Source organism: Cavia porcellus, unplaced genomic scaffold (genome assembly GCF_034190915.1).
Source record: "Cavia porcellus strain 051 isolate PalLab524CR breed Dunkin Hartley unplaced genomic scaffold, mCavPor4.1 scaffold_12, whole genome shotgun sequence".
In the NCBI taxonomy this organism is placed as follows: domain Eukaryota; kingdom Metazoa; phylum Chordata; class Mammalia; order Rodentia; family Caviidae; genus Cavia; species Cavia porcellus.
The window spans coordinates 84,002,739-84,015,956 of record NW_026947495.1 but is presented as its reverse complement, the minus strand read 5'-3'; the positions used below and the strand labels follow the sequence as shown (position 1 = coordinate 84,015,956).

Below are 13,218 nucleotides of genomic sequence, written 5' to 3'. Positions count from 1 at the left end.
TGAAATGTGCCTTTTTATTTACAAGTAGTAATTTTTTTGTTGTTATCAGGGATCGAACTAATGAGCTCATGCTTTCCAGGCAGGATCTTGTACCACTGATCTATATCCCTGTGCAAGTAGTAGTCTTTGGCTGGGTATGGTGGTACTAGCCTATAATCCCAGCACTCAGGAGGCTGAGACGAGAGGACTGCTGCAAGCTGGAGACCAGCCTGGGTTACAGAGTGAGTTCAAAGCCAGCCTGAACTGACAAAGTCTTTTGTTCTGAAATTTACATTTAATATAAAAATTATAAATAAAGCTAGGTTTGTTGGCCTACATCTGTAATCCCAGCACCTGGATTTGCTGTGAGTTTGAAGCCAGCCTGGGATACCAAGTGAGTTCAAGGTCAGCCTGAACTGCATGGTGAAACCCTGTGTCAAAGACTGAAGAAAAAAAAATCAATGAGTTAAACTTAAATTTGATCACATTATTTCTATTGGTCCCAAAGCTTTGTGGATTTTAAACACCTTCCTTTCTTTTTTTGGTACTTGGGATCAAACTCATTACCTTGTGCTTGTCAGGCAGGCACTTAGCTGCTGAGCTATATCCCTGGCCCTGCTTCTTATCTTCTTTGTAATGAGTCTTTTGAATAATTCCACTTGACCACATTCCACTTATTACTATCAGTTTATTAGAAATTCCTGTCTCATTGATTTCATATTTATAAACAAATATAGGTGATTTAGCAAAATAAGCTGTTTTCAATTTTAACTGAACAAGACTAGAAAAAAGCATAAAAAGATAAACACGATCCCTGGATGTGTGGGCCAGGAGCAGCGACTGTCCCAGAGCAGAGCCTGGCCCTCTGCACTGTGTGAAGGGGTGCCTTACCTACCGCCACTGCTCATGCCCAATCCTTCCAGTCAGACCTGGCCCAGAGCTGCTTTTTGTTTAAAGGATCACAAAACAGATTGACATATGTTTTCTTTATTAAATTTTTTTTTGTGTGTGGGTACTGGGGATCAAACTTGCGTCCTCGTGCTTGCCAGGCTGGCACTTATGCTGTTGAGCTAAATCCCCGACCCTCTTTATTAAATCTTAACCAGTGTTCCTTAAGAGACACACAGACAAGTAGGACACAGTGGAGAAATCATATTTTCACAAGTTAAGAAGTCACTGGAGAACTTGTGGGTACCATCTTCAGTGTTGTTTCTTATCTTTATCTAGGGATGCCAAGTAATACTCAGCCCCCACGGCCACCACAAACGCTGCGAATCCCCACTTGAACCCTTTTAAGAGTGAGCCGACAAAGGAAACATTGTTGGCAAAGCCACCCATGTATCTCCAAGCTTCATTGCTAGAAGAAAAAAGAAAAAGGGAAAGCTCATAATCGCACAGAATAGGGTACTGTTTCAGTGACTGGAACTTCATCTTTCTCACAGACTTAAACGGAGCGTCATGTAAGTCACGCAAGTAGCACATGAGAATCCATGGGGCAGGATAATTAAGAATACAGGCCCAGGCTACACAGAGAATGTTTCTTCTCAGTCCCAGCTCTCAGACTCACGTCACTTGCCCACGGGAGCTACGGCCAGCTCCTGTGTGGGGTCAGGCACAGTGGGGCAGCTGCTTCGGAGGCTTTGACCTATGTTCACCACTGCGCTGCACTGAGGAACTCAGCCTTCAGCAGGGGTTTGGCTATTCTCCTGCTCCTCTACCTATCTTACAAGGTTAGAAAGATAAAACACACTAACACGGGGCTGGTGATTTAGCTCAGCGGCGTAAGTGCCTGCCTTGCAAGCAGGCAGTCGTGAGTTCGATCCCCGGTAACGATAAAAAGGAAAAAAGACAAAAAAAAAAAAAAAAAAAAACCCACTAATACAAGATCTATTTTGACCTAAGACAGTGTATCATTTGTTACGATTTTACTATACAAACACAACACAGCTTTCCTTCAGGAGACTGATTTCCTACCTTGGTCATGATTCTAAGTGCCCTCGACAAAGAAACAAACAGAAGTTAGAGAGCTGTAGGAAAAATGTCTCTTCCCACAGATAAATCAACAAAAAGTAAAATTAAATTTAAAAAATTGGGCCAAGGGTTTAGCTCAGCGGTGCAAGTGCCTGCATAGCAAATGTGAGGTCATGAGTTCGATCCCCAGTACCAAAATAAATAAGTAAAATAAATCATGCTAGCTGGCAATTTAGCTCAACAGCGTAAGCACCTGCCTGGCAAGCTTGAGGTTGTGAGTTGGATCCTTGGTACCCAAAAAGGAAAACACAAAACAAAAAATATTCTATAAAGACCAAAAGCCATTTAACTCCAAATACCTGAATTATCAGAAAGTATCAAATCTAATTTAGATGCCAAGACCAAAGATGTTAAAGAAAACTACAGTAACATTCCTCATGAACATAGATGCAAATATTCATTAAAAGTAGGTAAAAATTACATTCAGCAATAATTGAACTAGGTTCAACACCCAATACTGCAAAACAAAAACAAAACACAAAACACCCAAGTGCGATAACCTACCCACGTCACTCAGTTTATCTTACCGGCCCCACGGGTCCCTCAATCCTTGTGCAGCCAGCTTCCTCTGCACGGTTTCTAATGGTGTCCCCTCTATCCTCCACTGTCTGTAGTCTGGAAATTCCAGCTTATTATGACCATGTTCGTGCCCATGCCCTGGGGCCATGTCTACAGGAAAGAATAACATAGGGGAGAAATACATCAACCATAAATATCCAAAGGCCAAACTGATTGTGTGTCTTTTTTCAAAACACTGTTTATGTCTTTATTTTTTCTTTTGCTACTGGGGATCAAACTCACCACCTCACACTTGTCAGGTAGGCACTTATAACACTGAGCCCTACACTGTTCATGTCTTAAGTAAAACACTTAATGTTTTTTAAAAAACAAATAAAGTCTAAATTAAAATATTTTATTATAGGCTGGGGATTTAGCTCAGTGGCGTAAGAGCCTGCCTTACAAGCATGCTGTTGTGAGTTCGATGTCTCATACCAAAAAAATAAAAAATCTTATAATAATCTGGGCATGGTGACACATACTTGTAATCCCAGCACTTGAAGGCTGAGGCAGGAGGATGACAGTGAGTTCAAGGTCAGCATTCTAAGATTCTGTCTCAAAAGAAAAAGAAAAAAAAGGGCTGGGAACTTAGCCTGTCTTGCAAGCAAGCAGTCATGAGTTTGATTCCCGGTACCAAAAAAAAAATATTATATAAATATGTTCAATTAGAAAATGTGCATACATATTAAAAATAATAATCAGTAATTCTGCTGCTCAGCAACCGTCACCTCCTATTTGGCACCTTTCTTGGTTACAGTGACAGCAGCACTCAGTGAGAGCCCTGTGTGCAGGGGCACTGGGTTTAGTGCACTACCATCCCTCCCCCAAGATGCTCTGAGCCTCTGAGAACAGCCCTGCTGTGAGAGACGCACTGCATGCATGGACCAGCGCCTCACAATAAAGATAACCATCATACACTGCAAATATGGTCTCACTTACAATTACCCATTTTACAGATGCAACTCAAAAGTAACATGGCCAGGGATACAGCTCAGCAGCACAGTGCCATCCTGGCAAAGTGTAAGGTTGTTTGATTCCTAGTATTAAAAAAAAATTAACTTCCCAAAGGTAACAAAAATAGGAAATGGTACCCTTCTCCTAATTTCTAAGCAGTCCTGTTTCTGTTTAGTTCCAATGTATAAGCATACATACAAAATGTTGTACATACCATTTTGTTATCTGCTTTCTCAAATGATCTTTTTGTTTTTCACTTTTAGAGACAAAGTTTTGTGTGTATTTCAAGCTGGCCTCAAACTCATGGTGACCCTCTTGCTTCAGCCTCCCAAGTGCTGGGGTTACAGGTGTGCAACACCACACCCAGCAAACGGTTCTCTTTTTAGGGGTCTTTTTTTTTTTAAATTTTATTTAAGAGGAAAAAGAGAAAAACACAAAACAAAACAAAGCGGTATAAGGGTACACGTAATACAGAACTACAAAAAAAATAGTAAGAAATCACCTGTTAATAGATTACATATTATCATCTTAAAAATAGTTGCTCAAATCACAGTATCAAAGAATACAAAGTGGACATTCAAACAGAGAGTAGAGGTCTTTTTAAAACAGGGTCTCGCTATGAGGTTTGGGTTGGCTTTGTGCTCACTTTGTAGTCCAGGCTGGTCTCGAACTCACAGTGACCCTCCTGCCTCAGCCTCCCAGAGTGTGCCACCATGCCTGGCTTAAATGGTTATTTTTTAAATGCAGTATTAATGCTTTTCAATGAGATAATATCATGAGTTCTTTTTTTTTTTTTTTTTTTTTTAATTTTGGGTTTTTGAGAAACACTATGCAGTGGCCTAGCCTGGTTTCAAACTTGCAGCAATCCTCCTGCCTTAGCCTCTTAGGTGCTAGTATTACAGATATGCACCACCATGCCTAGAATGAGCTCTTTTTTTTTAAATTTTTTTTTTGGTACCAGGGATCGAACTCACAACCTCATGCTTGTCAGGAAAAATGAGGTCTTTTAACCTTTGTAAGCAAGAAGTAAAAACTGCATAGGCAAATCCAAAGGTTTTATTCATAAAATAAAAATATAGGGGCTGGGGATTTAGCTCAGCGGCATAAGCGCCTGCCTTGCAAGCAGGCAGTCGTGAGTTCGATCCCTGGTACTGATAAAAAGGAAAAAGACAAAAAGAAAAAAAAAATAGAAACAGTACAATTTGGGAATTTTTGGAGACAGGGTCTTGTTATATAGTTCATTCAGGCTGACCTTGAACTCTGCGATCTTCCCGCCTCAGCCTCCAATATGCTAGGATCACAATTATTTATAACACAGATCTAATGAGGAAAAAAAGTTCCTTTGTTTGGGGATAGCGTTTTGCTTACCTAGAGCTCAAAGTCAGTATTCCTTATTATCAATATGATTGCAGATCTTCACCATTCTCAGATCAAGGGCCTTAAGGAAACAGGCAGTAGGCTGGGTTTGGCTCACCTGGAACCAGGTGAGCAATCAGGACCATTTCAGTCAGTATGCTAGCTTCCTTCAATAAAAAGTGTCTTCAGCGGTTGCATAAATATTTCACTTTACTACTGTTGTTTTTTAGATAACTAAAACTTTATTTCAGTTACCACGTACAGTGTTAACTGTAAATTTCAAATTAAGGTGTATGAATAATGCTACCTTATGATTTATATAAAGTTAGCAGTAGTAATTCTATATTGAATACTCTCCAGAAATTAGTCCAAATAATTACATGATACTTGCTTTTGTAAGTATGAGCCCCAAAATAAGATAGGACTTCTTATTCAGTACTTCAGAAGACAGAGATCATTATTAGTATATGCTAAACACATATTATCATTATCATTTTTTTGATACTAGGAATCAAACTCATGATCTTGTACTTGGTAGGTTGGTGTGCGCCATTGAGTTATATCCCTGCCTAAAGACACACTATGTGAAATGCTTATTCCATCAATCATTCCAAGATATGAGGAAAAAAATTGAACAGTCTGACAAATTAAACAACAATATTTGTAAATTAGAAAACAGGGCCAGAGATTTAGCTCAGCGGCATAAGCGCATGCCTGCCAAGTGCAAGGTCATGAGTTTGATCCCCAGTACCTCCCCCCAAAAAATACTTAAAAATGAAAATTTGTACCCACTGAAAGGTCTTGGCCCAGGACACTGTAGCCAGGAAAGCCACAACCGGAAGCAGGAAGCCCCATCTTGCCCTGCCCCTAGGAAGTTACCTGTGACGCCATCTTCCCGCCCCTGGGAATTTACATATGGCGCCAAACCTAGGACCAATGGGCTACCTGTGTATCCCTAATGCCCGCCTTAGGTTCCACCCCAAACCGAGGCTATTTACAGGCCCCCACGCCACGTGTCCGCCGGAGAGATTGCCGGACGCCAGCGGTGGGGGTGCTGGTCATCTCTCTCCGTGTTCTCAGAATAAAGGCCACTTTTTATTTTATATTTCTCATCTTTTGTTAATATTTTTCATCTTTTGGAAATAACTCTATCATTTGGTGCCGTGACTCGATCGGCAGGCAACTGACTCTTGGGCCACATATCCAAAGTCTCCTAGCCGATAACCAGATAACATCCTGGATTAACCCCGAGCTTTTTCCTCTCCCGAGACGTTCCTGTCGCCAGCCGCCTGCACTCCGCATCGGCCAGACTGATTTCAGGTGAGCACTCCCCGGGGATCTTTTCGCACTGGGCAGCCCCAGTGGAATGTTCTCCCCATCTGCGTGGGTCTGTGCATTTTCACATCCTTAGGACCACCCAGGGCAGGGTTCTTTCTGGGCAAACCTGCGTCCACAAAATCTCTCACGTTCTTTGGGTTCGGATAGCCCAAAGCAGGGATCTTTGGGACTGCCCACACTGAAAGAATGCCTCACTTCCCTTAAAGCCTTGCGCTTTCACAGGCAAAACTGTTACTGACCCCACGTAGACTCCATTCGTAAATCTCTCAGTGACGACTGGAATTTACGAGTTTTTGGAACCGTAGCCGCCGCGTGGTGCCACAAATAAGTGATGACTTGTTCTGGACCTCCGGTTTTTTTCTTGCCTGAATCAGTCATGGGGAACGTATTTTCTAACTCCCAAAAGACGCCTTTACAATGCCTAATTTCCAATTTACGTACTCTAAAAATTAAAGGTACCATAAAAACTAAACAACTAACTTTTTACTGCCAGGAGGTTTGGCCAACCTATCCGCTTATCGGCAAGCCTTGGCCCAAAAAAGGAACATTTGACCCCTGCATTCTCAGGAACTTGTACGATTTTTGTCAAGCTGACAACAAGTTATTAGAACTCCCTTATGTCCAAGCCTTTCTTATTCTGAGAACACGCCCATCTCTCAGTAAGTCTTGTGCTCCAGCTGAGATACTTTTAGCTAAGTCTATTGCGCCGCAAACTTTCCCGTCCTGCCCTCCGTTGTTTTCCCAGCCACCACCTGCCTACCACCAAACTCGTTCCCTGCCGTTCTCTCCCGCCGGACCGCTCTCTCTTCCCCCTATGCCTGATTCTCTCAGCAGCTCTAATCCCTCTCCATCGCAGATACCTCCCGCTGTGCGATCGTCTCCCTCTCTGCCTTCCGGGACCCATAACTCTCCCAGCAGCTTTAATCCCTCTGTTAGCGCTTCCTCGCAGTCTCCGACTTCCTCTCCTGAGAATTCTGTATCCCCTACAGCATTCTCACCGCCTGCCCACCATACTAGGTCTCGGTTGCTATGTCCTTCCAGCAGGTCGCATGATTGTTCCAGCTTGCGCCAGGAACAGTCGCCATGTTGCAACCCTCTGCCACGTGGCATGGCGCCGCCATGTTCAGGAGGGCCACATGGCGACAGGGCACTGCCATGTTTCGGGTCACGTGACAGGGCGCCGCCATGTTCCCAGGACCGTCACTCTCAACGGGCGTCCCCTTGTGGCTCCTCTTGTAAACTGCAACAGCCGCCCTGTTGTAGTGCACATGACGCTTCATTGTGCTGCCGACAGCAGTCCTCTCACTGCAAGGCACACAGTGAGACGCCATCTGCCTGTGTTTCCCAGGGTGACCAGCAGCAGCTCTGTAGCCGCCCTACAGATGATTGCTCACATGCGCCTACCGGAAGGATAGCTGCTCCATGGCCCTCTGCTCTGGAATCTTCTCCTCAGGCTCTGCTTCCACTTCGGGAGCAAGCTGGCCCCAAGAAACTTGTTAACATCCATGTGCCTTTTTCCCTTTCTGATCTATCCCAGATTGCCCATAAATTAGGTAGCTTTTCTGTTGACCCACAGAATTATATCAGGCAATTTAAATTCATTACTAATTGTTATGATTTACATTTTAAGGATGTTTATGGGATTCTAAATACCACTCTCAGCTCACAAGAACGGAATCAGCTGTGGCAAGCAGCTCAAAAAGAAGCTGATCACAGACAGGTAAACACCGCTGATAATGACTCTAGGCCTATAGCTGTGCCAGAGCAGGTCAAGCATACTAACTATAACAAACTTTTAAAGCAGGTCCAGGAGGCTAATCAAAACCCAGCTGTGTTCCTAAATTGTCTTTCTAATCCTCGCGCCCTGCAAGCAGTTCCAGCTTCGTGCGCTGTGTCGGGCCGCCTCCCAGCCCCTCCCCCATGCGCCATCCCAGGCCCTCCCTCCCCCATGCGCCGTCGTCGCCGCTGCCATCTTACACGTTTCCGGGGGCAGTCTGAGCCCGCCCCTGCGCACTACATCCCAGTGCTTGCCCCACCCACTGGGCGTGCTCTGCTGGAGCGCCGCGAAACAGCAGCTCAGCGGCTCTGCTCAGGCATGCTTTTTTACAATTTGGCTCCGCTCAAAAGATGCTTTTTATTACAATTCTCAAACCATTTAATCAAGGTTATTGGCCACCTGATAATTTTACCAGCCTTGTTTATCAATCAAAGCCTTCACCAATCTCCTGTTTAACAACTAAGGTTATAAATACCTTTTTGCTGGGAACCAATAGCTCTATTTCAAGACAAGGGTTTTCTTCAAAGTTTTAATTTTATTTGTCTTGGTTCATACTACTGCAAATAACAACTTTAAAAGTAAATGTGTTCAGAATTTGACAGTATTAGATCAGTTTTGATAGATTTATTCATAAGATTGCTAAACCTTTACTGCAAAACGTTTCCATTAAAGCCTTGTTTGGCAGACTAAAGCTTTGTTAATTCTACATGTCACCCTATTAAAAAAAAAAAGCGATATGCCATCCAGATAAAGCCTGCTCTCTAATCCAAAATGCCAATATTAAATTCCTGCATACTTACTTAATTCTACTATAGTCCAAATCCCAAACAAAAAGGCAAAACTTGACCTTCAAACCTAATAGAGATCTTAATATGGTTTTTCATAATTTTAACACTTGTGACACTTGGAGTTCTGAGACAGGTAAACCTACACAAGGTGGAGCTGCCTGCCCCCTCCATGGACCACGCTCAAATGCAGCAGAAGATACTGGGCAAGAAAATGCCCCACCCTGTCATTCTTTGAGACCTTAGTCCAGGGCTACTGGACTGTCCTAGCCACCAGAGAGTGGGTAAGTCATCCTAAGTAATAGCCCTCACAGGAAATGTTGACACTGCCAGATTCGTCACCGACAGAAAATCGCTGCTGGAGGCTGAGGGGGTTCAGGGCAACAACAGCCCCCTTTAAGGTGTCCGTCTCAGATTCCAAGTCGCACTAAAACTCTCAGGTAAGACATTCTCTATATTTGTGGACATAGAGGCCATATATACAGAGTTCTTCCTGAGTATTCAGGTTGCTATATTAAATCAATCTCTGTGACATGGTATTGATGGTCAACCTATGCCATTTACAAACAGGGCCTATTTTGTGCAGGTCCCAGTCCTAAATCTTAAAATGCCTTTTATTCAGGCTGACTTAGACACACTGAAGCCTCTACATCTTCCACCTGTTGTTGCTGGTAGACCCTTCCTCAGTGATATAGACCACCCCCTTCCTTTCTTGTTCACCAATTTGTCAGACAACCCTGGTCAAGACTGACAGATACATTTTTGTCTTCTCACTTGGTTTATACTTTTTCAGGATACATAAAAGCCTTTCTCATACTTGCTAAAGTTCTGTTACAGCAAATCATTCCAAGGACTACAACCAGGTTACAGCGACCCATGCCTAAATCAAAGTTGCTGGACTTCCATCCTAGTTTCACATCGCTCAGGCTAAGAGGTGCCCTCCCAGCCCTAAATCTGATCATTCTGAGTGGTCATCTCATCTTCTGTCTCCTACCTGTCTCCATCTCACAAAGGCCTCGCAGCCACAGTTAACAGGCTAAGTCATGTTTTGTTATCCACTTTGGTTCCTAATTTCTTACATTCTATTAATGATTATTTTTACAGCAGGACTCTAACAGTATTGCCTACAGACTCCAACATCATGCATACCAGAGACAAGCCTTACCAATCTACCGTCTTAACTTTTATGCTTTCAGATGGGGGAGTAATCACCTCTCATAACTCCACTCCTCCTAACCCCACGTTTAATTTTCGGAATTCTGCCTTACTGTGGAAATGCTTCTACCTCAACATAGTCCTGATAGAATGATATGTCTAAATCAAAGGCACCTTTCCTTCTACCTCACCTTGGTCCTTAAATATGACAGTGCCATGTCTCCTCATAACATTTTGTCTCTTTGTTTTTCCAGTCTGACATACGTGCATTCACCAGTGAAGTTGTCCTGGCTAAAACACCTGGCAGCAGCGTCTACCTGGGCATCAACCTTCATCCCGTCGACTCCCCTAGGCTCCAGTACAGCGCCCTTTGCCAGCAGGAAGTAGTTAAAGAGAGAAATCTTCGCCCCTTTTCATAATAATAATCATAAGACGGGATATGAAAGGTTTTGGCCCAGACAGGACACTGTAGCCAGGAAAGCCACAACCGGAAGCAGGAAGCCCCATCTTGCCCTGCCCCTAGGAAGTTACCTGTGACGCCATCTTCCCGCCCCTGGGAATTTACATATGGCGCCAAACCTAGGACCAATGGGCTACCTGTGTATCCCTAATGCCCGCCTTAGGTTTCACCCCAAACCGAGGCTATTTACAGGCCCCCACGCCACGTGTCCGCCGGAGAGATTGCCGGACGCCAGCGGTGGAGGTGCCGGTCATCTCTCTCCGTGTTCTCAGAATAAAGGCCACTTTTTATTTTATATTTCTCATCTTTTGTTAATATTTTTCATCTTTTGGAAATAACTCTATCACCCACCAAATCAAGTTAAACCTACAACATTCACAACTTTGAATAAAACATTTAATGTACTATTTTATTACTTGGTAGATTAAATAACAAAGAAAAGTCAGGCACAGAGGCACGTGCTAGTAGTCCCAGCTACTCAAGACGGAAGCAGGAGGATCACTTAAAAGTTCAAACCTAAAATGAGGATAGTCAAACCTCATCTTATCTCAAAGTAAATACATAAACAAACAAATTAATATTTTTTTTTTGTCTTTTTCATTTTTATCGGTACCGGGGATCGAACTCACGACCGCCTGCTTGCAAGGCAGGTACTTAAGCCACTGAGCTAAATCCCCAGCCCCAAATTAATATTTTTTAAATAATAAGAGACCAAGTGTAGTAGCACACACTGGTAATCCCAGGCCTTGGGAGGCTGAGGAAGGATTACTGAGTTTGAGGCTAGCCTGAGCTACAAAGTGAATTCAAGGCCAGCCTGAACTGTATAGTAAAACCCTGTCTCAAAAAAGACAAAAGAAGAAGAAAAAGAGGAGGAGGAAGAAGGGAAAAATTATGGCTTTGTATTTCAGAATGACTTCTGAGATTTACTTTTTTTTTTTTTTTTTTTTGGAGACAGGGCCTCACTATGTAGTGCAGATTGGCCTTGTATGTAGCCCAGGGGAGCCTCAAATATACGGTGATTATCCTGCCTCAGCTTCCAAGGGCCAGGATTACAGGAATGTGCCACCTGCCCAGCTTGATACATTATTATTATTATTATTATTATTATTATTATTATCATTATCGGTACCAGGGGTTGAATTCACAACCTTGCACTTGTCAGGCAGGCGTTTATGCCACTGAGCTAAATCCCTAGGCCTCAATACATTATTTTTAAAAAGGCTATTTGGCCGGGGGAGGGGGGTAGGCTGTTAGGCGCATTTATTTAGAATGGCAATGCTTTCCCTTTTTCCTAATATGTTTTCAAAACATTACTATTGTTATTGTTACTATTGTTTTTTGAGTGCTTGAATTACAGGCATGTACCACCATGTCCAGCAGAACTTTTAAATAAAAATAAAAAGTTGAACACTATTTCTAGGGAACCTTTCATTTTCTTTTTAAAAACTATTTCTGTTCAGAATAGCCACAAATAATATCCCAATAATTTGAAGGAAGACTTTGGAATTCTTTTTTTATGAGTAATGTTTGCAATACAGAATAACAGTAATAATATCTTGGGAAATTGGTCCATATACATTATCACATCTTGATAATTTTTAAATGCCTGGAATTCTCCTATTTTGTACCATTAATAGCTATAAAAGCCCAGGAAAATCAAATTTCTCTAAACTTCAGTTTCTTCATATAATGAGGATACAATCTACCCTGTGAGATTATGACAACTTGGGAAACAGTCCATCTTCACACCCAGCTGGTGTGAATGCTACGGCGTATGATCGTTCTCAAAATCCAACATGACCTAGAAAAACTGGAGCTCTGCAGGCCTTCGGGCCAGCAGTCCTACCCATCTCTCCTTACAGTCCCAGCCAGCAGCCACTCACAGAGGCAAGTGCAACCAGGGAACCAGGGATTATTTAATTTTAATGCATTTAAAATTCAAAACCATTCTCAAATCAGTTATTAGGAAATACTAAAATGCAATTTGGAGCAATTTTGGTGTACGTATCTATTTTCTCGACTGGAAATATTATGAAATATCAATAGAGATCGAGTATAAAAAGAACATATAGATATCCTGTAAAGTATGTTGATTTTGAAAACAGTATAAAAATATTTCTTTAATAACAATATGGATACCTTGCTATATTTTTAACATACTGGTTTAGATGAAATATAATATTTAAAAGTTTTACGTATATTTTTCTTTTTTCTTTTTACTCGATGTCAATATAAACCCAAAGAGCACCGGGCGAGGAGACTGCGGGAGGCAGAGGCGAGGGAGCAGCGTCCTCCCCTCACCATTGCCTACCCAGGTCCTGACCAGACCGCTGGGCTCTTTCTGCCCGCCAGCTCCTCCACCTGCTCCCCTCTTCAACTGTCCCTTCCTCGTCCTTCTCCATTTAATTTCTCCTATGTACATTCCCTACAAGACTCTGGCTCTCGTCCCTAATTCAGAAGTGTCCACCAACGCCTTTATTTACCTGACAGCAATCTGACCTCTCAGGACACTCAGTAGTCCACCTTCCAGCCGCAGCCAACCGGAAGCGGAAGTTGCCACCTCGAGTTTCTTACGATAGGAAAGCGGTGGCGACGTTTTGCGTTCCGGGACTGGCTTAGAGATTCTGGATCATGTGGCGATAACTCGAGGGAGTTATTTTTCTCACAAATAGGCATCCGAAGTTTGACCGAGATAAGAGTCGTCGTGGCGTTCAGAAGCACGGGAAAAGATTTTTTCCTGGTTGGTGGCGGAGTGCTTAGAGTCTGCACCCGTGGGCGGGCTGAAGGGAGCTTCAGCCAATGAGAGTGGCTGTTGTTGAGAGCGG

The 13,218-nt window shown here is 42.9% G+C and overlaps 2 protein-coding genes across 3 annotated transcripts in view; one reads left to right on the top strand and one right to left on the bottom strand.

Moving 5' to 3' along the window:
- LOC134478365 (uncharacterized) overlaps positions 1-10,688 on the top strand; it is a 29,585-nt gene extending 18,897 nt beyond the window's left edge. The window contains exon 2 of the mRNA XM_063259533.1: positions 6,148-10,688. Coding sequence (XP_063115603.1) covers positions 6,548-8,449 — 1,902 coding nt within the window. The 5' untranslated portion in view covers positions 6,148-6,547 and the 3' untranslated portion in view covers positions 8,450-10,688. The remainder of the gene's footprint in view (positions 1-6,147) is intronic.
- Ndufb3 (NADH:ubiquinone oxidoreductase subunit B3) lies at positions 951-13,073 on the bottom strand. Of its 2 annotated transcripts, XM_063259549.1 has the most exons (4): positions 12,877-13,031; positions 4,891-4,996; positions 2,538-2,679; positions 951-1,336 (listed from the first exon to the last, which is right to left on the bottom strand). In XM_063259549.1, exons 3-4 carry the CDS (start codon positions 2,675-2,677, stop codon positions 1,180-1,182), a joined length of 297 nt encoding a protein of 98 aa, XP_063115619.1. In that variant the 5' UTR covers positions 2,678-2,679; positions 4,891-4,996; positions 12,877-13,031; the 3' UTR covers positions 951-1,179. The 2 variants fall into 2 exon arrangements, with proteins under 2 accessions (XP_063115619.1, XP_005000761.1); XM_005000704.4 differs by lacking the exon at positions 4,891-4,996 and having other exon boundaries at positions 12,877-13,073.
- Between the last annotated feature and the right edge of the window lie 145 nt (positions 13,074-13,218).

Coding starts and splice junctions, on each gene's coding strand:
- Ndufb3 (XM_005000704.4), bottom strand. CDS start 2,677: ATGGCCCCAGGGCATGGGCACGAACATGGTCATAATAAGCTGGAATTT. Junction 1,337..2,537: donor TTGAGGGACCCGTGGGGCCG/GTAAGATAAACT, acceptor TTTTTCTTCTAG/CAATGAAGCTTGGAGATACA.